Source organism: Anolis carolinensis, chromosome 4, assembly GCF_035594765.1.
Source record: "Anolis carolinensis isolate JA03-04 chromosome 4, rAnoCar3.1.pri, whole genome shotgun sequence".
In the NCBI taxonomy this organism is placed as follows: Eukaryota; Metazoa; Chordata; class Lepidosauria; order Squamata; family Dactyloidae; genus Anolis; species Anolis carolinensis.
In genome coordinates, this window is record NC_085844.1 from 176,041,091 (window position 1) to 176,068,747 (window position 27,657).

At 38.1% G+C, this 27,657-nt stretch overlaps 1 protein-coding gene across 2 annotated transcripts in view; it reads left to right on the forward strand.

Annotated features, from left to right (window-relative positions):
• Positions 1-27,657, forward strand: part of glis1 (GLIS family zinc finger 1) — a 267,434-nt gene that overhangs the window by 87,630 nt on the left and 152,147 nt on the right. Inside the window, exon 3 of one of the 2 annotated variants that reach the window (XM_062979605.1) lies at positions 18,011-18,209. The exons of the other annotated variant lie outside the window; for it this stretch is intronic. Within the exon in view, the coding sequence (XP_062835675.1) occupies positions 18,011-18,209 (199 nt within the window). The remainder of the gene's footprint in view (positions 1-18,010; positions 18,210-27,657) is intronic. 2 annotated transcript variants of the gene reach the window in all.

The window sequence follows — 27,657 nt, forward strand, 5'->3', positions numbered from 1 at the left end:
CACATGTATATGTGTTTATCGGAATAATTGAGCTTCCCTTAAGGAAGTACTTTGGCTAGAGCAACATTTCATTTTCTCTTACTAAACTGGGAATCACAGACTTCTGATACTTTTGTAGTTTGTAACAAAAGAAATTGTAAGCCCATGGTGAAGTTTCCTAGATTTAATTTTTACAGTGTCTCTGTTAATTGATTGCAAAATAAGATACTATTATAGCTAGTTAGCTGATCATTATATTTATAAAACTCTTTAGACATAATTTATGTCTGTTGGCCCAGTTCCATTTTGTTAGCATACAGATAACATAATCTACGTAATAGTGAGCTCATATTGCTTAGATTATTTCCCTATTTTGAAAAACATCGGGGTGATGTTAAATCTTTTTTTTGAATCATGGAACACATTTGCCATCATTTCAGTGGACTAGTTAGCCACTTAAATTATTGATATGTTTAGGTGAATCATGAGCTGTTTGGGTCCACAGTATCCAGATCCACACATGCGACCTGCGGTGGATGATCTTTCCCCATATTATTGAATGGCAGCAACATGAACGTGGACACCAACATTTAATAATGTGTGGCATCATCATCCATGCTTTTTTTGTATCCACACAGGATCCTGGAAGCAACCCCGCTCCCCTGGATACTGTGGCCCATTGCATCTGTATTTTGCATGTGAATAATTCTTTCATATTTTGTGTTCATGATTGTAAAGTTAAACTGAACGAATGACTTGTCATGCTGTGCACTGATAAAATAAATAATTTATGACAATGTCTGAGTCCAAGACATGTCTATATTGTAACCCTTCTATATTTACTTTGTCTTAGACTAGGAATTTGGTTCCAAATTCTCTTTGTAGATAAACACGATCCATTTGTACTAGTAAGGAGAACATCTGGACTTATCAAACTAACCCAATTTTGTGTCAAGAGACAGATGATTATGTTGAGATTTGGATAGTTTTTCCCCCTTTTCCTATTTTTCCTATTTTTATTTTTCCAGTTTCCTTAGCAGTTGCATGCTTTCCTTCTTGTGGTTTTCTCAGCTGCTGCAGTGATCTGTCTCTTCCCAGAACCAACTGTATAACATATCTTCCAATGTGATATGGATTCTATTATTATTAGATTTTTCCATTCCAACCTAAGGGCATGATTTTTTTGTAATTGCCTATTTCTTCCCTCCTCTCCTTGTTCTTAATTTCTGGGCATAGGTCAAATAGTCAAGAGTAGTGTGCAAACAGTGTATGGCTCCTGTATAGCCATAACAGGTTTTATATATGCAAACACATTTGCAAATATTTCACTGGACTGTGAAAATTAATACATGGTGAAAGCTATGATAATCATAAGAAAAGGCAGTGGTCAAAACTGTGTTAGTTGTCCATAGAAACTCCTGTTAATGAGCTTAGCTTCTAAGCGTAAATAGCACATGATCATCTGGTTCACTTTGTTTTTCCACAATAGCTACTCATCCATTCAAAACCACAGAACTTAGCCAAAAGGTCATCTGGATGCCATCTTCCTGATCCTGCTCGAGCTTTCCTTTTAAAAGATCTGAGGTTGTTCTTAAATTGAATGCTTATGTGTGTTCAAACAGACATCCCATTAGATTGTATCCACACTTGTATACTGTAGAGGCTGTGATTTGCATTTGACTGACTGTCTTAATTTATACACCGAACTCTGGACCCAGAAAATTGTAAGTGTGCAGAAGAACCTGGCTTGCATGAATGGGCTGTCATGGGGGACATGGCATGCCTGGTATAGTCAGACAGAAATCCTCAAGGTTATTAATTGGGCTTAGAACACCTCTTTATTTCAAAACTGTTTTAGAAAAGAGAGTAGTTCTTCTGTCACTTTTGATACGTTTTGTGCCAGAAATCTGGAAAATTTACAAAAACCTAATTAATTTATGAGTAAAGGTATAGGAAAAGGTTTCCCCTTGACATTAAGTCTAATTGTGTCTGACTCTAGGGGATGGAGCTCATCTCCATTTCTAAGCCGAACAGCCAGCGTTGTCCGTAGACATCTCCAAGGTCATGTGGCTGGCATGATTACATGGAGCGCCGTTACCTTCCCTATTGATCTACTCACATATGCATGTTTTCGAACTGCTAGGTTGGCAGAAGCTGTGGCTAACAGTAGGAGCTCACTCCGCTCACTGGATTCGAACCACCGATCTTTCAGTCAGCAAGTTCAGCAAAACATTGGCTGCCATTGCAAATTAACATTCTCTCTTTGTCTAGTATTGCATAGATAATTTATTCTGCTTGATAAAATATCAGAATAATAAATGTTGTGCTGGAGTTTAATAGACATCAGAAGTGGATTAAAGATGAAAAAAAACCTTAAACTTCTCTGTTCCAGGAGGATTTTCTGATGTTAAGAAGAAAGAACTATTTCTTAACATTCTTAAAGGGTTTTCTCCAGAAATAAGAAAACCAATACCATCTCTTTTGCAGTAATTAGCTGTACCATCCTTGATAGCAGTTTCAGATGCTTTTGCCTACTATGGCCCGGGTGCCATATTTCTAGAAAATCTGATTTATTGAAGATAAGTATTTGATACTAACTGTAATGTAATGATTAAAATGTACTTAATAGTGACAACTATGATGGCTACCAGGCCTGTAGTGTGTGTGTGTGTGTGTGTGTGTGTGGGGGGGGGGGTTAGGGGTTCAAACCCCCCCCCCCCAAATTTTTCAAGTTAAAAAAAAACCTGGTTTACTCATGAATTTTAACTGGTTAACCAAATCCCCATGCTAAATCTATGAGATGCAAAAAATTAAGAGTACCTCCAGACACTATCTCAAGCAGATATTGACAGGTCTGAACCTGGGGGGTGGGTGGTTCAGGGGTTCAACCCCCCCTCCCGAAATTTTCAAAACCCCTCCCAATTTTTTTTCTGGCTATGGTCCTGATGGCTACTATTTACTATTTTTAGCATTTTGGAAACTATTGGGTATATAGAATGTAAATGTCCTTAATTACCAATAAATTGCAAGGCAAGCAAGGAAGGTTCAGTATTTATGAAGCTTGTCCAAGAGCCCTATGGGTCAGCTATTCATCACTAACTCTCTCGGCTATTGTGACCATTGGTTGCAGTAAGTCTTTGTGGGCAGTTTATACCACAAACCACAGGCCAAAATTCTATTGTTTTACAGAATTCATGCAGTTTGACTTTAACTGCAATGGCTCGGTGCTATGGGAACACAAATGCTGTAGTTTTGTTAGGTCTTTGGGTTTATCTACTGGTGCAGTTATAACCCCTATTTATTTATTTATTTATTTATTGTGTCAGAAGAGAATTGAAAATGCAGTTATATTGTACAGAAAAACTACAGAGTTAAAAACTTGCCATTATACTAAATTTCCTTTGACCAGAAGTTGGCCACTTCAAGTGCCTCTGTTATCACTGTGAGAAGGTCTCCATTGTGCATGTGGCCGGGCTCAGGCTGCATTGTGGTTTGTATCATAGAATTATAGAATAGTAGAGTTAGAAGAGACCTCATTGGCCATCTAGTCCAACCCCCTGCCAAGAAGCAGGAAATCGCATTCAAAGCACCCCCGACAGATGGCCATCCAGCCTCTGCTTAAAAGCCTCCAAAGAAGGAGCCTCCACCACAGTCCGGGGGAGAGAGTTCCACTGTCGAACAGCTCTCACAGTGAGGAAGTTCTTCCTGATGTTCAGGTGGAATCTCCTTTCCTGTAGTTTGAAGCCATTGTTCCGCGTCCTAGTCTGCAGGGCAGCAGAAAACAAGCTTGCTCCCTCCTCCCTATGACTTCCCTTCACGTATTTGTACATGGCTATCATGTCTCCTCTCAGCCTTCTCTTCTGCAGGCTAAACATGCCTAGTTCTTTAAGCCGCTCCTCATAGGGCTTATTTTCCAGACCCTTGATCATTTTAGTTGCCCTCCTCTGGACACCTTCCAGCTTGTCAACATCTCCCTTAAATTGTGGTGCCCAGAACTGGACAACGTATTCCAGGTGGGGTCTGACCAAGGTAGAATAGAGGGGGAGCATGACTTCCCTGAATCTAGACACTATATCCCTATTTATGCCGCCAGAATCCCATTGGCTTTTTTTAGCAGCCGCATCACATTGTAGGCTCATATTTAACTTGTTGTCCACAAGGAGGTTAATTTCAGTATTTTAAGAACAGGCCCTTGGGCATTAGATTCCCCATTTCTGACCAATGTTTTGTCACAAGAGCATATGGCACAAATAAATAAAAGGTTCTGCTGAAGACCTAGGATTATCTACAGATACATGTTTGGGTAGTGATGGCTCTAACTCAGTGATTCTCAACCTGTGGGTCCCCAGATGTTTTGGCCTTCAACTCCCAGAAATCCTAACAGCACCCGCAATAAGTGAAAATCTGCGAAGTAGGGGCACTATATTTATTTTAATATTTATACATTATTTTAGTAGTTATACACTATTTTAAGTCTTTATCAACCAATTGTGTATTGATAAATCGCCTCCTCCTCCTCGTGTTGCCACTTGGGCACATTTTCTCTCCCTCCTGTTGCCACTTGGGCACATTTTCTCTCCTTCTTCCCTTCCTTAGGCTGTAAATTGTAATTTTTAAATGATTTATAATAGTCTTTTAGAGTTTATTGAAAAACCGCAAAACAGCGAATCCACGAAAAGTGAACCGCGAAGTAGTGAGGGAATACTGTAATGTTGAAATTGGTATGATAACTTTTTTGGTTTCTTCTTTTTCCATGATTGCTTCAAATAATTCAAGGGAACTGCAGGTTATTGTCTTATCTTAATGTAAGTTTTCCATACAAATATTATCCAAGTAAATATTGAATTTGTTTGAATGTTAACATTAAACTACATTAAATGTACTTTTGAACTTCACTCCTCCAAATAATTGTTCATTTTAACTGCTTTTGGCAATTGGAATTTTTTTTTGAAATATTCATAGTACATGAATTAATATAAATATGCATTCATTTATATTCTGAGTATGTGAAATGAGATTTCAATCAACACAGAGAATCAGGAGATGTTTCAAATTCAGTATTTTGTAAAAACAACCCTCAAACCTAAATGCTGAACTTACCCAAATGCACAATGAAGAGAATGTACTCTTCCCTTAGAGTTCAGAAGCAATGAAATACAAGTAATGTTACTTATAAAGAATAATTTATTTAGTTGTGATAACAACTAGGGCAAAACAGTCACATTTAAGAAGTAACACAGTGAGTGGCAACAACAATTTGATGTGTGCATAATTCTTTCAAATAATCTTTAGTTGTTTCCCAACTATTTTCTGATACATTTTTCTTAGTTTTATGCCATTATGTTGTGAATACTAAGATTTTTTCTCTTAAAAGTAAGAAATAACGCAGCCTTATTTTGTATTGTAATGAGCTGCACAAGAAATTACAATTACAATGAAAAAATAAAGCAGCAAGCACATTCCAGTTTACAAATGTTTACACATGTTAAGAAGTCTAGGGGAAAAGATAAACACATGGAGGTGAATGTGTGTTACGACTTCATTGTACAGATATTCCTTATGAGAAAATCCACAAGGATCCCAAATCCTAAATGGTTCATTTGGATAGCTGAAGTAGTAACACCTTTGCTTTCTGATGGCTCAGTACACACAAACTTTGTTTCATGCACAAAATTATGATAAATACTGTACCGTGTTTCCCCTAAAATAAGACCTCCCCAAAGAATAAGACCTAGCAGGGGTTTGGGGGGATTGCCAAATATAAGGCCTCCCTTGAAAGTAAGACCTAGCAACTAAGGCTGCAGCAGAGTTCCATTGGGAAACATGGCTGCAGGGCAGAAGCAGCACTCATTCATACACACCGGAGGGAAGGAGGGAGAGAAAGTGCTTCCTGGCCTTGCCTTGCCTGTCCCCCAGCCTCCGTGGCTGCTGCTGCACTGCCGTTTCTTCCTTCCGTCTCCGTCCTGGCCATGCTCCCTTCGCCCCCCAAGGCTTCTGATTGGCTCCTGGAGCCAGGGCAAGGGAGGGTGGGAGGGAAGGAAGAGGGCTTTCCACTCGTCCTGCTCTTTCTGTTTCTTAAAGGTACAGGACGCATAGGGATTCTCCTCTCATCCTTATTCCTATCCTATGCCATGAAACTTATTATTTTATACTATTATTCTATTACCATATTATTATCGTCATATCTGTTACTATTATTATATCCCATTATTATATTATCCTATTAATATATTTTATATCATTATATTATATTTTTCTATTATTATTATTATATCATTATATTATTATTATTATTCTATTATATTTTCATATTATAATATTATTATTCGGTTATTATTATATTCCATTTTATATTATCCTATTAATATATTTTATATCATTATATTCTATACTATTATTCTATTATATTATCATATTATTATTTTATTATTATTAGCATATTCTGTTTTATTATTATATTCCATTTAATATTATCCTATTAATATATTTTATATCATTCTATTCTATTCTATTATTCTATTATATTATCCTATTATTATTATATTATTATGCTATTCTGTTATTATATCCCGTTATTATATTATCCTATTAATACCATATTATTATCATATTCTGTTATTTTTATATCCTATTATTATATTATCTCATTAATATATTGTATATCATTATATTATTATTATATTATCATATTATTATTATAGTATATTATATTATTCATCATTCATGACTACACTGAAACTAGAATAGAAAGAAATCAGCATGGAAACTTTGTGAAACCTAAACTGCAAGAGGTACCATAGATTGTTGTACATGTAAATAATGGTAGTAACAAGAAATTCTTGATAGGATTCATAGTTTGTCTGGTTATGCTGGTTTGTGATGACAACTACTTTACAGTATATAATAAATGTTCATTTTGTTGTTATAAATGTGAGCTCTTCTTCATGGAAAAATAAGACATCCCCTGAAAATAAGACCTAGTGCATCTTTGGGAGCAAAAATTAATATAAGACCCTGTCTTATTTTCAGGGAAACAGGGTAGTACATAAAACTACTTTAATTCCCCATTTAGATTTGAGTTCCATCTCCAAGTTATCTCATTATGTACATGAATGCAAATACAGTAGAGTCTCGCTTATCCAAGCCTTACTTATCCAAGTTTCTGGATTATCCAAGCCATTTTTGTAGTCAATGTTTTCAATATATCGTGATATTTTGGTGCTAAATTCGTAAATACAGTAATTACAACATAACATTACTGCGTATTGAACTGCCTTTTCTGTCAAATTTGTTGTAAAACATGATGTTTGGTGCTTAATTTGTCAAACCATAACCTAATTTGATGTTTAATAGGCTTTTCCTTAATCCCTCCTTATTATCCAAGATATTCGCTTATCTAAGCTTCTGCCAGCCCGTTTAGCATGGATAAGTGAGACTCTACTGTATAGGTATTCCAAAATCCAAAATCCACTTTTGGTCTCAAGCAGATAAGGAATACTCAACCTGTAACATAGTGAAGTGCCTTATGCAGAGTTAGACAGGTGTTCCATCTAGCTGAGTACTGAATGGCAATGGCTTTCCAGTATTTCATGCAGGATTCTTTTTATAGTTCTCCCTGGGGATTTCTGATATTATTGGGTGTTCTTCCATCCAAGTATTAAACCTGGCCCTGCTTAGCTTCCAGAATCAGAAAAGGCTTGGAAGTTTAACACACAAGGGAGGCAAATGGCTGTTTTGTTTGGATCAAGGATGGGCAGAAGATACATAAGACCCCCTTGGACCACACTTTCATAGTACCTGAAGCTCTTCACCAGTTGCCCAAATTTTTAACAACTCTTCATTAAAAAAGAGCAATTTTTGTCAGGAAATCACACACAGAAACCCCACACATGAAAACAAGCAGTAACATCTCCAGCCCAACAAAACCCCTGTAACCTTCCTCTACCTCGTTATTCCTCTTTTTTCCTCTCTAGTTCCTTTCAAAGTCATAATCTTAAGTTATATGATGACCCTTCTGGTCACAATTTGGTGATGGACTATAAAGTGGGTGCTTGCTATGGAGTGGGTAGCTTGTGGGAAGTGGGTGGGGGGAGGGGGTGTCTAGTGGGGGAATTTGGCCTTGTACCCCTCTCCTAACCCCTGGTGCCCATTCCTGGTCTAAACAAAACCATGTTACATCAGTTCTGAAGAAAACATAGTGTCTCTATTTTTTACAAAGTCAGAATTAAGACGCTACTGCTTTTCTTACATCCTTAAACACTAGGTAAAGGTAAAGGTTTTCCCCTGACATTAAGTCTAGTTGGTGCTCATCTCCATTTCAAAGCCAAAGAGCTGGCATTGTCCATAGACACCTCCAAGGTCATGTGGGCGGCATGACTGCATGGAGCGCTGTTACCTTCCCGCTGAAGCAGTACCTATTAATCTCACATTTGCATGTTTTCGAACTGCTAGGCTGGCAGAAGCTGGGGCTAACAGTGGGAGCTCACCCCACTCCCCGGATTTGAACCGTCGATCTTTCAGTCAACAAGTTCAACAACTCAGCGATTTAATCCGCTGCACCACTGGGGGCTCCTTAAACACTATGGTGTTCAAATATCTGAAGATGCACCTCCTCCCATATTAAACTACCCCAAAATTAAGAAAATCAGAACAGACCATATTCCATCTGGAAGCACATGTTTCATCTACAAAGAAGCCACTTTCTCTCTAGTGATACGCCAGTTTAGGAATAAATTTCCATTGGAGGTATATCTGGCATTAACACTGTAGTTATTTAAACCCTTTATTAATTGTCCCATGGCTGTTCAATAAAGTGTTTATGCACCTCCCTTTTGTTATATTGATACTGGGGCTTATGCTGCTTTTATTTTTTCGAACATTTAATTTTTGTATATATGTTCTGAAATTTTTTCTTGGAAGAAGGTATTATCTGCAATTTAAAACAAACAAAGAAATAAATAATACCGTGTAGCTGAGCAACAGTTTCTGGAAGGCTCATTACTTGCTTCCACCTTTGCTGCATCTATAAAACAATGTATCTATAAAATAAAGTAAATCAAAATCACTCAGAGGAATTTTTGTTAAACTATTACGCACTTTGGCTCAAATCGGTGGTGTCATCTAGTTGCTAAGCCTTTTCATTTAATTTATACTTTCAATCTTATTTTACCTTTACGTTATCAACAATATTGTGTAAAATATTGGCTTTCTGAGCAATACTTTATTGTGATAGCCTCAAATGTAACATAAATTGTATTTCAAAGTGCGGAAGATAAACACTTTGTCAGGAATACATCTAATAATGCTTTAAAATATGTTGGAGATCATAAACTGCAAGAGATTATTGCATTACTTTAAATCAATATGTATTAATCCTCAACAACATCATCTTGCCTCTGTTGCTACATTTTTCTGTCCTGCACACTATATCAGGCATGGGCAAACTTCAGCTCTCTAAATGTTCTGGACTTCAACTCCCAGAAATCCCAGCCAGCTTACCAGCTGCTAGGAATTGTGGGAGTTGAAGTCCAAAACACCTGGAGGGCCAAGTTTGTCCATGCCTGCACTATACAAACACACACACATATGCATACTCAGTTTTTCTTAGGTCTGCAAGCATTGCAGAATCATGTCTAGTTCTGAGTCAGTATGGTTTATGCATTTTTGAACCATTAGATAATTTTTCCCATCATTACGGAGATTATTTTGAGAATGGTATAATTTCCATACCACATTTAATTACTGCGGTGTAAGAGCTAATGGGAAATGACCATGGCTCAGTGGCTGAGTACATGCTATGCACATGAAAGATTCCAGTCAGTCTCCACTATCTGCAATAGCAATAAGCAACATTGTTTGATTGATACCTTTGAGATCTGATAAATATAGATAATACAGATAATACTCAGCAAGGTGGATTAGTGATGTGACGATATCAATCTTGTGCTACAGTGGTTGGCTAAGAACCTTACACATTAAGATAGATTCCATTTCTGAGACCCTTTGAATGTGATTCAGAACAGATTCTATCATATGACATTTATCCCATTCTGTTAGTAATCCATTGGAATACATCTGCAAAACATTGTAGAAATGGATTAAAACCCCACGTGTAGAATTGCACCCAGGATTCTAATTGTGTTTTTTTAAATATGGTTATTTTTATCATGATGTATTACTGATTTTAATAATCCTTCCCACAAAATATGTATGTCAGATATGCAAATACTTCTGAAGCAAAGCAAATCCCCTACAAACATCAAATATTTATCCATATAATATGATGGAGTGACAAGGAAGGCAAAGCAGCAAGTTCACCATTTGCTTTTTAAACTAATTTCAGTTTAATAGTCTCTGTCTCCATTTTAAATGTAGAATGCAAAATATTTCAAAATTTTAAAGAAGAAAAGTTCTTCATTTAAAAAATGGAAACTAGGATAACATTGATGGAATCAAGGAAACTACTTGTTATGCTGGACAATCAATGCTAAACACCATACTATAATAGCCCTGCAAGTATAAACCATAGCCATAATGGGACTGCCGTCCATGTTGGGAGAAGGACATTTGTCTTTGATGGTACTGGGAATAGCTGTTCGCGGAGCCTCTGTCTTGCCACTGGTTGGACCTGTAGCTTCCTTGCTGGTCATATCGGTCTCCTCTGCCTTTAAACTGTCGGTTGTCTCTGAATCGATCTCTGTATCGCTGGTTTCCACCCAAGCTGCTTCTAAACTCTTGTATTAAAGGAGGTTGGTCTGTGGAATGCTGGACATATTTTTGATATTCTTCATCCTCTGCCGTAAATTGATGTGCAAACAACATATCATACTTCTGGAGAATCTCTGAAACTCTGGGTTCTCTGCTCAGGCTATCTTCGATTTTAGGAGGTGGGTCTTCAGGCGGCCAGATATCCTTCTGGTTTTCCTCGTCTTCCAAAGTACATTGAGGAGTCTCTGGTGGAAACCATTCTGTAATCTCTGCTAATACTTCTGCTCCGCTACTTTTTAAAATATAGTTCTGAGGCACTGTTTTTAGGTGTGATAGAAAAATCAGTACACATTCTGTCAGCTAAAATCTCATAAGAACGGTAGTTTGAGACTTCTAGGCTATGTCAATGTGCAATGTTAGAGTTGAAGTGATGTAGCGAGACATCTAAATGAATTGGGAGAGGCCAGCTTTCAATGGTGTGATGTGTCAATTCACAGTATTTTCAAAACATAAGAATCGGGTGTGATGGTGTCAGTATGCATCCTATCCGAATTAAATACGGGATGCATACTGATGTAAATGAAGTATATACCAATGTGACAAGGTCCTAAGTCAGTAGCTTCACAAGTATTTTGCTAGTGTGTTCATGTTTTTGCCATGGTAACTTTGAATCATTTGGGGAGTTTTGGAAAGACAGTGGTACCTTTTTAAGAACTGGGATTTGAGTTATATATGTTGACTTACGTTGACCCTCTGAATTTCATAGGGTTTTTAAAGGCAAGGAATACTCAGAGGTGGTATTCCCAGTTCTTCCTCTGAAATATAGCCAGCAGTATGTGTTATTGGTAAACTATCTCTCATCGAAATGCTAACCATGGCTAACCCGGCTTAGTTTCCAAAATCAGACATGATGCAATGCCATTAGGTTACCTGGCTTTCAATTTATTGAAATGAGGTTTTCATGGTTGCTTTAAGATGTTTCTGGCTGAGGGTTTCTCCTTTTTCCTCTGCTGAAATATCAGAAATTTGAGAGGAAGGGGAAAGAGGGAAAGGCCCTTGATACAAATCATACTAGCATTGTATTTCCTTGAAGCTACCAGATCATTTCATGGTGCTAATCTCTACAGAGGTCTCTGAATCCATAAAACATTCCTCAGTGGAAATGTTTGCTTTGGCACAATTACTTCGACAGTTGTACGTGCAAATCCAATATTTTCTCTAGTGGCTTCAAATGTGCAGAAATGTATGTGACTCAATATACCACTCCTCCTAAAGTTGGAACTTTCCATGAGACTTTATTCTATCAGCTAAGTTTTAAATCAAAGAACTATATGCCATGATACAATTTGGGGAAAATTTGTCTTTATAAAATGCAAATTTATATAATGGGATACGCTATCATATAACAATATTTAATATAATATTTGATACTTAACAATCTGGGTTTTATTTTGTTTTTTGGAAAATGGCGTTCACAATCATTTGGAGATCATAACCTTTTGGAAAAGTTTGATCTTTCAGAGAAGAGCCAAAACCCCGTTTGAGTAGAATCTTCTCGTATGGTATACAACCAGATGTAATATGCAAGGCAATGTCTTCAGTTGTTAAACTGGACCTATTGTCTCTGGTCTGTTAGGAAAAAGAGATTTGCCAGTGCAGAGTTTTAGAAGTGTTTTTCAGTGTTCAAAAATATATCTACTATCCTATAAAACAACTAGTTTTATATGATTCACTCAAGAGGCAAAAATGAAGTAGGCTTTGGTAAAATAACATATTTGGTTTACTCACAACTTCATGTGTTCAGCATGACACAAGTACATAGCTTATCAGTCCAGTTGCAGATATGTTTAAAATAATTTCTCTGTGCAGATGACACAGGGCATCTTTCTTACAAACAACAGCATGCATGTGTGTGTTGGTCTGAGCAGTCCAAAGTCTAAGAAGAATCTAAAATGGAGTCTGAGGTCTGAGCAGTCTCAGATCGGATCATGTGGTCTGCAGCCCCTTCCACAGCCTCTCAGGAAACATAGAACAAAAGAAGCTGCATACCAGAACATACATATTAAACAGTACACAAACAGAATCATAGATTTGTTGTCGAAGGCTTTCATGGCCAGAATCACAGGGTTGTTGTATGTCTTTCGGGCTGTGTGGCCATGTTCCAGAAGCATTCTCTCCTGACGTTTCGCCCACATCTATGGCAGGCATCCTCAGAGGTTGTGAGGTATGGATTAACAAATTACTAGAGGAGGCTTGAACAAGGTTGCAATTTCCAACAGTTTTATTGGAAAAATACATTGTGCATTTCAGTCACATTTACCTTCAGATTTTCATGTTGAGTCCTAGCTACTGAATTGTGATGATGTGAATATTTAGTCAATGTGGTTAAACTTTTAAAAATTTTAAAAGATAATAGCCATTGCAGGAAGATCCCTAAGGAGGGAAAGGAATTTAATGTTTAGATAAATATTTAAAAAATACAAGTCTCTGTTACTTTAGGAACATAAAATGCATTATGTATAAGTTGATTTGGCAAGAAAACCAAATCTAGGAAATGAGTATGTGCATCTTATGTAGATTTGGGAAAGGGAAGAGCCCACTGTTGATTTAGATACTAAAGGGTGAGAGTACAAAGATCTGTCTTTTCACTGCATAATAAGATAGGGTCACCCAGCAAAAGGGCTATAGCATGGAAATAACTGATACTGCAGTGAGTTATAACCAACCTCTGTTATGTCAGCAATAGCTCAATATCACCCCAGCTATAACACTGGAATCCAGGAGTTGTGAGGTTATAAAGGGAATTCTCCAGATTTCTTAAAATATATGGCTAAAACATTGTTCCCAATCACTCTGCTTAAGTTAATTAACAGCCCCTTTTCTTGCCAATTTGTGTGTACTAGTAAGAAAATAACTTCATATCAGTTCCACTAGAAGTAACATCCAAGTCTTGTTCTTACCATTCTTTGGCAATAATTTCAAAGCTGAACTATTGCTTGCTCTCTTCTGCTCTGTGTAAGAATCTATTCAGAAAGGCAATATGACAGCAGAGAAGCTAATTTCCTCTGGTTTGAGCCCATTATTGGTTTCTCATACATTGTGATAACTGAGTCCATATGATTTTCTGTATGGTCAATGATATTCATCTGTGGCCTCTTTCTGTGAACAGTTCTTTTGTCCAGCAAGACTACTACAGTCACTGGTCTGAGACAACACATGCACACATCTACAGTAGAGTCTCACTTATCCAACATAAACGGGCCGGCAGAATGTTGGATAAGCGAATATGTTGGATAATAAGGAGAGATTAAGGAAAAGCCTATTACACATCAAATTAGGTTATGATTTTACAAATTAAGCACCAAAACATCATGTTTAACAACAAATTTGACAGAAAAAGTAGTTCAATACGCAGTAATGCTATGTAGTAATTACTGTATTTACGAATTTAGCACCAAAATATCACGATGTATTGAAAACATCGATTACAAAAATGCGTTGGATAATCCAGAACGTTGGATAAGCGAGTGTTGGATAAGTGAGACTACTGTATATCCAGTTCATTTTTAATGCCATTAATTCATTGCATCTTATGTTACAAATTACAGTTTTAGCATTCATGGTTTGAAAAAAAAAATTGAAATTCGCATTATACGGTGGAAAATTATTGAAAACATCGATTACAAAAATGCGTTGGATAATCCAGAACGTTGGATAAGCGAGTGTTGGATAAGTGAGACTACTGTATATCCAGTTCATTTTTAATGCCATTAATTCATTGCATCTTATGTTACAAATTACAGTTTTAGCATTCATGGTTTAAAAAAAAATTGAAATTCGCATTATACGGTGGAAAATTACTGTTTCTTGCACAAATTTTTTTTGGAAAACAGAATTTTGCATGGAAAATGGGTTTTCCATTAAATAAAAACCTTACATTTTTCATGGTAAAATCCCTGTCTCCATACCATGTTTGATTTTTTAAACTACTTCCCACCCATAACAATTTTCACAAGAAGTGGTTTTGTTTTTTTAAAAAAAATCTTCTAGTTAACTTTGGGGACAAAATTATTGTTTTTGTATAAAACCCCAACAATATTGTGCTCCTCCAAACCATATACAGTACCTATCCAAGGTAATCATCCTGTTATAGTGAGCATTCAGTACCTTGGATAGCTCTTTTAAAATAAAACTTTAAATCTAGGGTGGATTTATGACTATACCGATATGAAAGATAGCATAAACACTGTCCAAACAATTACCTTTGTCTGAATGCATTCAGTGAATCAGAAAATTAGAAACCCAAATTAGAATGCACCCAACAATTTAATGTGTCTTTAAAAATTTATATTTTGTCTTGTTAATATTTTAGCACTGAATGAGAACAAGTGCTTGATACTGACATAACTCCCTGATAAGTGTGTTCATATCAACAATGTTTTGTGTAACTACAGGACAATATATATGTGATTCCTCATAAGTTTCAGCTGGAACTAAATGATACTACCTACACAGTAAGATCCATTGTGATGTAGTTGTTTGAGCATTGGACTATGACTTTGGAGGCCAGTATCCTCACTGGCCTCGAGAACTCACTAGGAGACCTTGGCCAAGCCACACTGTCTCAGTGTCATTAGAAGCAAAGGCAAATGCTCTCTGGAAAAATCTTGCCTAGAAAACTCCATAATAGGGTTACCTTAAGGTTGCCAATAAGTCGGAAATGACTTGAAAGCACACAACGAGTTACATAGCACTCAATCTCTCATAGAACCAAATAGGTCCTTGGCAGTGTGAAATGAGGTCAAACATTAGAAATTGTCATCATTTAGAAGTCTGAGCTCTTATGCAGACCAGTTCAGTCCTTTCTTGATGAGGATATGCAATGGGAAGTGATTTTTCTCCTCTTAGAATTTAGACTTTCAATTTAAAATGGTGTAAAGCTGAAGGTGATACTATCTTACATACCTTTCTAGTTGTCAAAGAAGATTTCCTTGGTCCTGCCTACAAATGTTCAGTCTTACTGTGATAAATGTAAATGCTATGATACTGAAAAGTCTGTTTCTGAAAGGATACTGCACTGCTAGTCGCCAGTAAAAATGTTATTTCCATTAGACGTGTCATAGGTGCATTCTGTATGATGTCTCCAAGCAGTGAGAGTAAGCAAATGACCTAGTTTGGCAGACACCACAAAAGCCACAAAAAAACTCTGGGGATAGTTAAGTATACTAGGCAAATATTTCAAATCTATCTTTGTTTTGAATGTGAGTCATTGCAATTGTATGTGTCATTGCAGCTATTTATTCATTGTTTTTAATTAAGTACAATTCTAATGCATAACAGGAAATATTTTTTAAAAAACCATTCACCCTTTTCATTTGGTCTTATCTCAATATGAAGTTCCAATGACTAATTTTATCAAAAACCTGTGTATACCACAAGGAATCAAAAGCTAAAACAGTTTTAGAAATCAAGGCGACTTATCCTTAATACTTGTATTGCTAATAAATGAAGCCCCGATATGTATTTTAAAATGATAAGCAAACTCAAGAAACTCAAGAACTTCCAAACTCTTGGAAGTTCTAGATTAATTGTCCCTTCCATCTCCTTGGGATGATGTTTGGGGCCAGGAGAGCCAAAGGCCTGAATCCTTATTGTGTGCCTCATTTCTGGTCCTGGTTAAATGTATAGCTGTATACTTCTAAGTAAAGTCTGTTTCACATTTTGTATTTTGAATGTGAATATGAAGAAAGTATCTGAACTGTAATGACACAATACAACAGGCTGTGGATTTTGAATTTCTCTAGGATAACTATGGATTTGGTCATGCATATTTGTTGTTTGTTTAGAAATCAGCATCACTGTGATTCCTGTAAAATGAAATATTGGGTGTAAATAAATCATAGACAAATTCTTGTAATCTGTTATTGGTACACTACAATAATAGGATAAATGCCCATACACAGATTCCCTTCAAAGAACAAATATAGCCCCAGGCAAGTAAAATATCTGCTTCTCCTGCTAGCTGTATTAAGAAACTGGAAACAAACAACATCCATATTTTGTCCCTCATAATTTTAAATAGATGTTGATATCATTTGATTGTATTATTTTTGAATAATGGATTTATTGCGGCCTCTTCTTTTTATTTTTCTTATTTTTTTTAGTCTGGTCTGTATTTCCTCGCAAAAGGAAGTGTTCTATTGTCATGTCTCATTTACTCTTATTGTACCTGCCATATGGTTAGTACGTTCTTAATGACAACTTGACATAAAAGTGACCTGACATTATAGTAGAACAGAATGAAAGTATGATGAAAACATTAGCCCATTGCTCATGGGCTGACTTTCTAAAATAGTATTCTGAATTTGACATTTTTGTCCTTTTTTCTTACATGTCAGAATTAAAGAGAGATTTTGTACAAGTGGGAAAGAGGAACATGGTTAATATTATGGGGAGTAGTCTGCTATTTTTTCCTGCATAGTAATAACAGAACATTGCTAATATTATGGGGAGTAGGCAGCAAATTTTCCTGCAATATCAGTTACCACAAAGGAACATGATCCCATCTGATTTTGGATGCTAAGCAGGAACAACCCTGGTTAATACTTGTATGGAGACCACCAATGAATACCAGATGGTCTAGGTTCTATTTCATGGCTCAATGTTATGTAATCATGGGAACAGTAGTTTGGTGAAGCACCCACACTCTTTGCCAATGAAAGCTTGTAAAATGACAATTACCATGATTCCATAGCATTGAGGCATGGTTATTGAGGCCATTTCAACATTGCATTAATTTTACAGTGTGGATGTATCCTTAGTAAAAGAATTGTATCAGAAATGGATCCATCAATCTAAACCATTTGTTTGTTTTTCAAACTTTTATCTTTCCTTGATTGGTAGGGAGGGGAGGACATTCAGCAAAATGAACCAGAAATCCTTTTAATTTCAACTTAAAAGCAGAATATTTCGAAAAACTATTATCTAGTATTGAGAAGGACTTTCCGAGGTTTTTGGTCAAAGAGAATACCACATAGAGGTTTTTCCATTCCCAAAATATCTTTCCCCTTGTAAAATAAATTTCTGTCTGAAATGTTACCATTTCCAAGATATAATATAATGAAAAACAACCATAAATCACGGTGGATAATTCCTTTGTGAAGGAATCTTGATTAATTTGAAATTCTTTGCATTCTCCCAATTTGATGAAGCTGTCTACTAACAGAGGATAGAGCGTGCTGAGAGGAATAAGGGAGATGAAGGAACAGTCTTACTGAAGAGCTTATATTATGTTTTTCTCTCCCACCTCCCTTTTATTTAACAGTGAATGGTGCCTACAATCATTGTAATTTGATATGTGAGAAGAATAACGTGATGGACATGGACGTGACAAATGGCTTGGGGCCTGTATGTAGACAAAACCGGCTCATCCACTCAGGAAACCCGCTTACCCGAGACCACCCATTGTCTTGTGAAAGACTCCTACATGTTAGTCAGCTGAATTTATCTCGCTCAGATACAAGGTATTGTTTAATCTTTTATTGCCTTATGTGCTCTTATCATTTTGAAAGTTGTCATAGTTCAGAAAACTTCTGTCTTGGGTGTAAATGAAAGGTTCTAGTCACCAGCATTCACCAACTAGAACTTGTCAGAGAAAGCATTCCATACTTCAAGTAGACCCTCAGTTTCTGTATAGCTCCCAAGAATCAAAGAAAAGCCTCTGCTTCAAATTCTGATTCCTTTATGATCCAAGAGGAGAGGACCACTAAAGTTGTTTCCATCAGCCCTCTATCAATTCACAAAATGCTACAGTGCTTAAAAATGGTTGCTCAGCCTCTGCTTACAAGCCCATAATGAAGGAGATTTCTTCACTTTCAGAAATGAGTTTTTCATTGTTTAGAAGTTGCAAGTAATATCTGGAAGTTTTTCTTAATGTTTATGCTGTCATACTAGATCAATTTGAATCTATTGATTTGGGTTATTTCTTTTGGAGCAACAGCAAATAAATTTACTTCATCATATATGTGATTATCCTTAAAATATTTGAAGTGGTTATTAACTTATGACTTAATTTGTCTTCAATGACTTAGCTTTATTAGTCTGGATCAATTTGTAAAGAGATTTTGTGCCACGTTTTGGATTAACTGAGGTTGCTTCTACATAGCCATTTAAACCAGTTCAGGATGTGGATTAAAGAAACTGGTTCCATGTGAGATGCCTACACAGGCATCCAAAAAACTGGCTAGAAGCTGAAACAAAGTGTACAAAAATCCAGTGATTGCAAATCAATCCATATTTTCCCCCTACATTCTCTGATGAGATGTGATAAGAAGCAACCTGTTCGGTGAAAATCAGTACTGGACAAAACCAGGGCAGAGGAAGAAAGTGAAAGTGAGCATTCCTGTGTTGTGGTTTCCTCTCAGGGGGAGGTGTTTGTTTATCTTCCATCCCAACTGTGTATTCTGTTTCTTCCACCAAATGCTTCAGCGCTAGCCCTGTGTTCACAAACACTCTGCATCTTGGTCTTTGCTTTCAGCTTTGCATGAAATATATACTGATCAGATGCGGTAGATTTTATGGATTGAACTAGAAGTTTTGGTGAGTTTTTTTTAAATATTGAGTTTCTGGCTTTATATGCGTTTGCAGCCCATATGTGGGTGTATGTTTTGTGGACACCCTGACCTTGAGCTGGTTTGCAACTGGATTTCAGTGACTGTGTAGAAGGGCCCTGAGAGAGAAGCATAAGCTTCAGAGACTCTTCATCAGATACATGGAATAAAATCTACAAAAGTAATGCTACAGACTTTTTTCTCTGTTAGTCTCAAAGACTCTACAAGATCTCTTTGCATGTCTTAATCAGTTTTCTCCATGTGTCACAACTTTTGGTATGATTTAGTGTGCTTAAGATTAAGATTAATCAAACACAACTTGTTTGTTGCTTCTTTCTCTCTGCCAAACATGCAGTATCCACATGCATAAGTGATGATTAGATTACATGCAAAGATTGAGAATCTGAATGAAGCAGTTCATTCAGAAAATAGATATTAGGTTATATTAATAACTGTTTACATATTTCAATAAAACACATCATGGGTATTTGATTGTAAAGCTTGACTATAAAAGATTTTTTTTGGCAGAACAGTATTGTAAGTTGTATTGTCAAAAGCTTTCACAGCCAGAATCGAGTGTTGTGTGGTTTCTGGGCTGTATGCAGGGCCGGCCCCACCATGGAGTCCACGTGACGACGCCGCCTCGGGCGCAGGTCCCGGGGGGTGCCGTCAGGCTGGGTGGGAGGCGGGGCACCGCTCTGACGGTGCCCCGCCGCCTGACCAGTGCGCCCTGGCCTTGTGGCCTGGCTGGCCTTGCCCAGGCTCTCTCTTTCGCCGCCCGGGAAGGGGAGGAGGGATCCCTTCCTCCCCTCCCCGGGCGGCGAAGCCTCTCTCTTTCGCCGCCCGGCAAGGGGAGGAGGGATCCCATCCTCCCCTCCCCGGGCGGCGAAGCCTCCCTCTTTCCAACCCTGGCCCCGCCTCCCACACTGCATGGGAGGCGGGGCCAAGGCACGCTGGGCAGGGGCGGGGCCAGGGCACAGGAGGCGGGGCCGGCGGGGGGCGCTTTTCAGCACCCCCGCTTAATATTTAAATTTATCTCCAGCCGGCCCTGGCTGTATGGCCATGTTCTAGCAGCATTTTCTCCTGATGTTTAACCTGCATCTGTGGCTGGCATCTTCAGAGAGTTGCCAGCCACAGAAGACTCAAAATCCCAGTATTGTAAGTTGATTATTACTGGACTATTGGAAAGCTTTTGCATTCATTATAGCTCCACTTCAGGCTTAGATGTGTTATTGAAATCCTGGGTCAACAAAACAGACCCCCAAACCCACTACTACAGGAGCACCAAGATATGGTGACCTTTCCCCCAGAAACTCAGTTGCAGGCAACCTTCACCCTGGATCTATCAAAGCTGCATAAGCACAAATACACATATCAGGGCAAATCTCACAATTCCTCCAAACAGGAGACAATTCTTTCACAATAGTTATGTATACCTAACAATGGATCCAGACTGAAAAATCCTGGAAGTTACCCAACACCTCGGCAGACCCTCTTCTCAAGAACTCATTCAAACTGTGCAAACACCCTTGAACCCATTTTTTAGCTAAGCAAGACCCATCGTCTTACTTTGGGCAAACAGAGCTACAAGCACACATTAACTCAAACCCTACAAACATTCCTTTCATGCCCCCATGAGAGGCAGATGAAGAAACAGCCACAAAACTTCAAACTGAGCAATGGCAATTTATTAAGTTCCCACTTAAGAGCCAATCAACACCAGTGGAAGATGGCTCATCTCATCCAACCAACGTGTGGATCCTAGCTGGCCCCAGACTGAGCCAATCTGTGCTCGGGGTGACAAAAGTCCTTTGTTTTGAACTGCTGTCAAAGTCCTAAAATATTTCTATAGGTTTTCATTGTAGCATGTCAGTTTTGAGAGCATAGAATCTGCTGGCATCCACTTTGGCCTCTGTTCCTTTTGCTTTCAACTCATTCGTGCCTCATTTGATCTTTGGGGTTAGGTATGCTGGGCCCCGTACCTGCAGTTCTTGAGGTAGCTTCAATTACGTATCAGATGGTACAACATTTGGTGGATTGAGGAAGATTTACAATTGTATTAAAGTCTGGGAAACACAGCCAGTTGTAGAAGCAGACTGTCTTGCAAGATGGCGACTGTGGAATTAATTGAAGAAGGAAAACAAGATTTCAATTTATGAATTCTTTCTTCTCTAGCTGTAACCCCTAGAACTGTTTGCCTCAGTTGAAATACTTGGCAACTGAAATAAATTATTGCTAATATGCAATAACAACAAGCTAGCTTTGTCAGCAAAGCTGGAAAGATATTAAAGGTTGACAGCAATAGGTGAAAGAGTAAACAAAAGCCAAATCGGTAGTCTTGCCTAGTGATTGGAGGGAGGCAGAAACCTCGTTTAAGCATAGTCATGTGAAAAAACTGCTTTACCTTTCTTTAAATCTTGGCCAGGAGAAGCTCATCATGGAAATTCAAAGGGAAATAAAAAGAGTATATCCCCATAGCGAAAAGGGGAAATGCTAAAGAATGCTCAAACTTCTGTACAGTGGCACTTATTTCCCATGCTAGCAAGGTAATGCTCAAGATCCTGCAAGGTAGACTCCAGCAATACATGGAGCGAGAGTTGCCAGATGTCTGGCAGAGGAATAAGAGACCAAATTGCCAATATCTGCTGGATAATGTAGGAAGCCAGGGAGTTTCAGAAAAACATCTATTTCTGCTTTATTGACTATTCCAAAGCCTTCGACTGCGTGGATCATAATAAATTGTGGCATGTTCTTGGTGGTATGGTGATACCAAGTCACCTTGTCTGTCTCCTGAGAAATCTATACAAAGACCAAGTAGCCACATAAAGAACAGACCATGGAACAACAGATTGGTTCAAGATTGGGAAAGGAGTGCGGCAGGGCTGTACACTTTCACCCTCCCTATTCAACTTGTACGCAGAACACATCATGCGACATGCGGGGCTTGACGATTCCAAGTCCGGAGTTAAAGTTGCTGGAAGAAACATTAACAACCTTAGGTATGTAGATGATACCACTCTGATGGCTGAAAGTGAGGAAGAGTTGAGGAGCCTTATCAACAAGGTGAAAGAAGAAAGTGCAAAAGCCGGGCTGCAGTTAAACATCAAGAAAACCAAGATTATGGCAACCACACATATTGACAACTGGCAAATAGAAGGAGAAAGCGTGAGGCAGTGACAGACTTTATATTTCTAGGCGCGAAGTGCACTTCAGATGCAGACTGCAGCCAGGAAATCAGAAGACGTGTACTTCTTGGGAGGAGAGCAATGGCCAACCTTGACAAAATAGTGAAAAGCAGAGACATCACACTGGCAACGAATGTCCGCATAGTCAAAGCAATGGTATTCCCCATAGTAACCTATGGATGCGAGAGCTGGACCATAAGGAAGGCTGAGCGAAGGAAGATAGACGCTTTTGAACTTTGGTGCTGGAGGAAAATCCCGAGAGTGCCTTGGACCGCAAGAAGATCCAACCAGTCCATCCTCCAGGAAATAATGCCCGGCTGCTCACTAGAGGGAAGGATATTGGAGGCAAAGTTGAAATATTTTGGCCACATCATGAGAAGACAGGAAAGTTTGGAAAAGATCATGATGCTGGGGAAAATGGAAGGAAAAAGGAAGAGAGGACGACCAAGGGCAAGATGGATGGACGGTATCCCTGAAGTTACTGGCATGAACTTGAAGGAACTGGGGGCGGCGACGGACGATAGGGAGCTCTGGCTCAGACTGCTCCATGCGGTCACGAAGAGCCGGAAATGACTGACCGAATAAAGAAGAAGAAGATATTTGGTTACTGCATCTTTTAATTTTGGAATACATTCTGTTGTATTAATGGTAGTTTCCTATTTTGGTGTTTGTCTTTATTCATTATGGAAAAGTTTAAATTTCAGTGTTTAATTTATTTGTAAAATAATATTTTTCTGAGTTTTAAATCGAATGTTCTTCTAAACAGATATGGGCTGTTAAATTAACTTGCTATGAGCTGAAAGTATTGGCAAAACCAAAAGTCCCAGTTACAACAGAGCCATTGAAATGAGCATAGCTTAAGGTCATCATGACTCCTGAATTATATTAATTTCAGTGGCTCTGCTCTACATAAACACTGGGTTTAGTTGTCTGCATAGTAGAATCATAGACTACTGAAGTTGGAAGGCCATATAGTTATTGGAAGACTTTGAGTAAGCATTGAAGGCTTGCAGGGTGGGTGCATGTAGGATTGCCTCCTCATTGGGCCATTGTAAACAATGAAACAATTTTGTCTTTTTGGAAAATCTAAACAGAAAAAATATTCTTTCAACATTTCAACTTTTATTTGCGATATTTTGATTAATAAGTCATCTTTGTCTAGAACCATTTAATCCAAATTTCCATCAACACAGCACTGAGGAAAGAACTCTAACACAGTCATGGAAATTGTGCTGTTTTGATTTTCTTATACGTATATGTTTGTTAACGCCATCTTGACCTCGTTATGAATCCACATGGTGCTCACTGCTAACAAGCTGGTTTTATTCTGTCACTGAAGACAATTATGATGCAAAGATAATTGAGGTTGGAGCAAACAAAAGAAGGAAGAGAAGACCCTGCTTAGATCTTTTCAGGAGCTTTTTGAAAAATCCATAATGAGGGAATGACAGATGGCTCTATACAGAGGATCATAGTACTCCCTTACGAAATATGAACTCCTTACAACTTTGTCTCAGGGAAGATTCCCAGAACAACACAGGATTAAATGCCACAGAACATGAGAGAGACACTATTGTGCTATAAAGCAGCAGGTGACGGAGATATTTCCCTTTATTCCTAAAGCTTGGCCTAAATTCTCTAGGTTTGCTGTTTTTTCAGTCACTAGGAAAACGTAGGGCAAATATCAGTATTTTTCAGAGGTCTCGCAGTTGGATGGTTTCCTTTGTCACTTGTTCAGCTATCTCATAATTTTATGTTTCTGCATATGCATCAAGAATCCCTCCCTGTGATGCCATCCCACTTTTTGTGGTATTTAAAAAGCACACCCGTCCACCCAACTCACAAATTGGCTTTGCAAACTCTTGATTGTTTAATCTGCTTCATTGAACTCCACTAAAGATTGGTTCATTGTTGTGTGCCTTCAAGTAGTTTCCAATCTATGGGGACCATAATATCACAGGGTGTGATTGGCAAGATTTGTTCAGAAAAGTGATGCCATTGCCTTTCTCTGAAGCTGAGAGAATGTTACTTGCTCAACATTAGACAGAGAGTTTCATAGCCAAACAGGGATTTGAACTCCAGAGCTGTGGCCCAACACGTTAAAAAAAACTTACACAATTCTGGCAATCCTTAAGATAGGTATATAAAGGTAAAGGTTTTTCCCTGACATTAAGTCTAGTCGTGTCTGACTCTGGGGGCTGGTGCTCATCTCCATTTCTAAGTCGAAGAGCCGGCGTTGTCCATAGACACCTCTAAGGTCATGTGGCCAGCATGACTGCATGGAGTGCTGTTACTTTCCCACTGGAGCGGTACCTAGTGATCTGCCCACATTTGCATGTTTTCAAACTGCAAGATTGGCAGAAGCTGGGGCTAAATGTGGGTGCTCATTCTGCACCCCGAATTCAAATTGCCGACCTTTCATTCAGCAAATTCAGCAGCTCAACAGTTTAACCCACTGCGTCATCGGGGGCAAAGGTAGGTAGGACCAGTTAAATGACATACTTGTCTTAAAGTGACTTAATATAGTAATGCATTGTTTTGTGATGTTATTAGTTTATTGGATTGCAACATGTTACAATATATAGGGGTCGTGATTTCACAGTTATGTAGGGTTTTGTTTGGTTTTGAGTTCAGCTAAGTGCCTGATCTCCATGATTTCACTACAGTGCTACACTTATTGCTTCTTCACATTTTCCAAATTCAGAGTTTTGACAATATTCATGCAGGAGGATTGGAAGCTGAGAGTTTTTATTGGGATGTACTCTCTGCTTTGTTTATTATTTTGTGGAACAATACAAATAGGCGTATTGATACCATGGGCTCCTGGATCTCTGCCAATTATTACAAGCACAACTGATGGCCTCTGTCACCAAGTGTGTCGGTATTCCTGTGTTTTGTATTTTCCTATGGTATCCTTCTAGATTTGTAAAAATGAGAGGAGGTCATCATTATTATTCTTGTCATTCCATGGAATCAAATACAACTTGACAGTGCTTAGTAGGTTAAGACCATTTTTGTGGCTAGACATGTGTATGGCGGTGAAAGCGTAGACAGCTAAACTTCATTTATACCTCTTTTAGAATCAGGTGTGTCAATTTGCCTAGGATTGGAGGAAATGGATATAAACACAATAAAAAGAATGTGGGTATGGCACACTGCTGCCTTTCAGTGCAAAAGACTTAGGTTGGATCAACACTGCCAGTTTCAGAATGGAGATTTAATTGCATTGAACTAGATTATATGAGTCTGCACTGCCATATAATCCAGTTCAATGCAGTTAATTCACATTCTGAAACTAGTTTATATTGCAGTATAGATCCTGCCTTAGACTGGCTCTACACTGCCATATTAATGCAGTCTGAACTTCATTTAACTGCATTATATGGGTCTACCTTTTTTGTGTCAGGAGCGACTTAAGAAACTGCAAGTCGCTACTGGTGTGAGAGAACTGGCCGACTGCAAGGGGACACCGGATGTTTTGATGTTTTTACCATCCCCGTGGAAGGCTTCTCTCATGTCCTCGTGTGGAGCTGGAGCCGATAGAGGGAGCTCATCCTTGCTGTCCCCAGGTTGGATTTGAACCTGCAACCTTCATGTCAGCAGTCCTGCCGGCACAAGGGTTTAACCCACTGTACCACCGGGGGCTCCACACACAAGAGTGAATTAAAGCAGTGCCAATTTTGAGAGTCTTTTGCTACATGATCTTCAGAGAATGCTATCTCTGCTGTATCTGCAAATGCATCCAGGAATAGAAAGATCTCTGGGTCTAATAATAATCTCAAAATCAGCAAATTAGCGATTTATTGGGGGAAGTTGTAGTAAAGAGACCATTTAGACATCTCCAGAAGAACATATGCATTTAACTGGTCTGAATAGTGGAAAATGCACTAAAAGCCTTCAGATAAACTAGTGGAATCAGAAATAATGGCTCTCTTTGGAATACCATTCTCAAACACATTAAGAAGAAATGGAAGAAGACAAAGGTTTTTTCCATATTTTAGGGGGAAATGGTCTATTTTATTTGTAACAGTAAATTATCTGGGATATTTTTCTTAACAGAGACTTAAACAACCAACCATAAAGATTACATGAGAGACATATTTATTAAAAATCAACAAAGTTCATTCACAGAGATTTATTATGGGTTTACAATGTTAGTATTATATGTGTGTCTTTCCACATGTCTCCAGTTTGATGGATTTCACTAGAGTGGTATTTTGTTAATAGGTTATCTGCTCACAATCCTTTTCTTAAATGCCAGAGGCTATAAGCTTCAGGAAGAAAGAAAATTGCATCACTAACATATAAGTGTTAGTATTTGTGTGTGTGCCTGCATTGATGTGTGGATTTTCATCTAGAAAAAAAGAAACATCCTAAGTGAAATACAAACAAAATCACACTAAATTTATCCAGAGCTTATTGCTTCAAACATTTTATGACAAGTTATAATTATGGTAGAATCATAAAGAATAATAGAATCAAAGAGTTGGAAGAGACCTCGTGGGCCATTCAGTCCAACTTCCTGCCAAGAAGCAGAAAAATTGCATTCAAAGCACTCCTGACAGATGGCCATCCAGCCTCTGTTTAAAAGCCTCCAAAGAAGGAGCCTCCACCAAACTCAGGATCTAGTCACTATAATCCTTTTGATGCAGGCTAAAATCCCATTGGCTTTTTTAGCTGCCGAATCACATTGTTGGCTTGGTGGAACTACTAAAGTCAATGTTACCCAGTCTTACGGAGAACTAATCTGATGTTTCAATAGTTCATTTTTGTGTGAGTCTAATGCATACAGCCCCATTATTTTGCAATCCAAATGTTAACTACTTTTTCGTGGTAAGGTATATGGGGCTCCTGCAAAAGTGGAAAACTGTGATTAAAAAAAGATAATTTTTTTAACACGAGAGAACACATCTCTAGCAATCTCTTATTCCTTCAGAGTAACTCTATGGTCTATGTCTGATCACAGACTTGTCCTGGAGAATATAGGCATTTGTAGAAATAACATATTAATCAAATATGTGAATAATTAAAACTGCAACAGCTAGCCACACATTTGCTATCACCAGATAAATTTTCTGGGGATCCAGGAAATGTCTATAGGTTCATTTGGACGCAAAATTAAGTTACAGAATTGATCACGGGTTGTGTACATCTTTATTTTCTACTTACTTACTTAC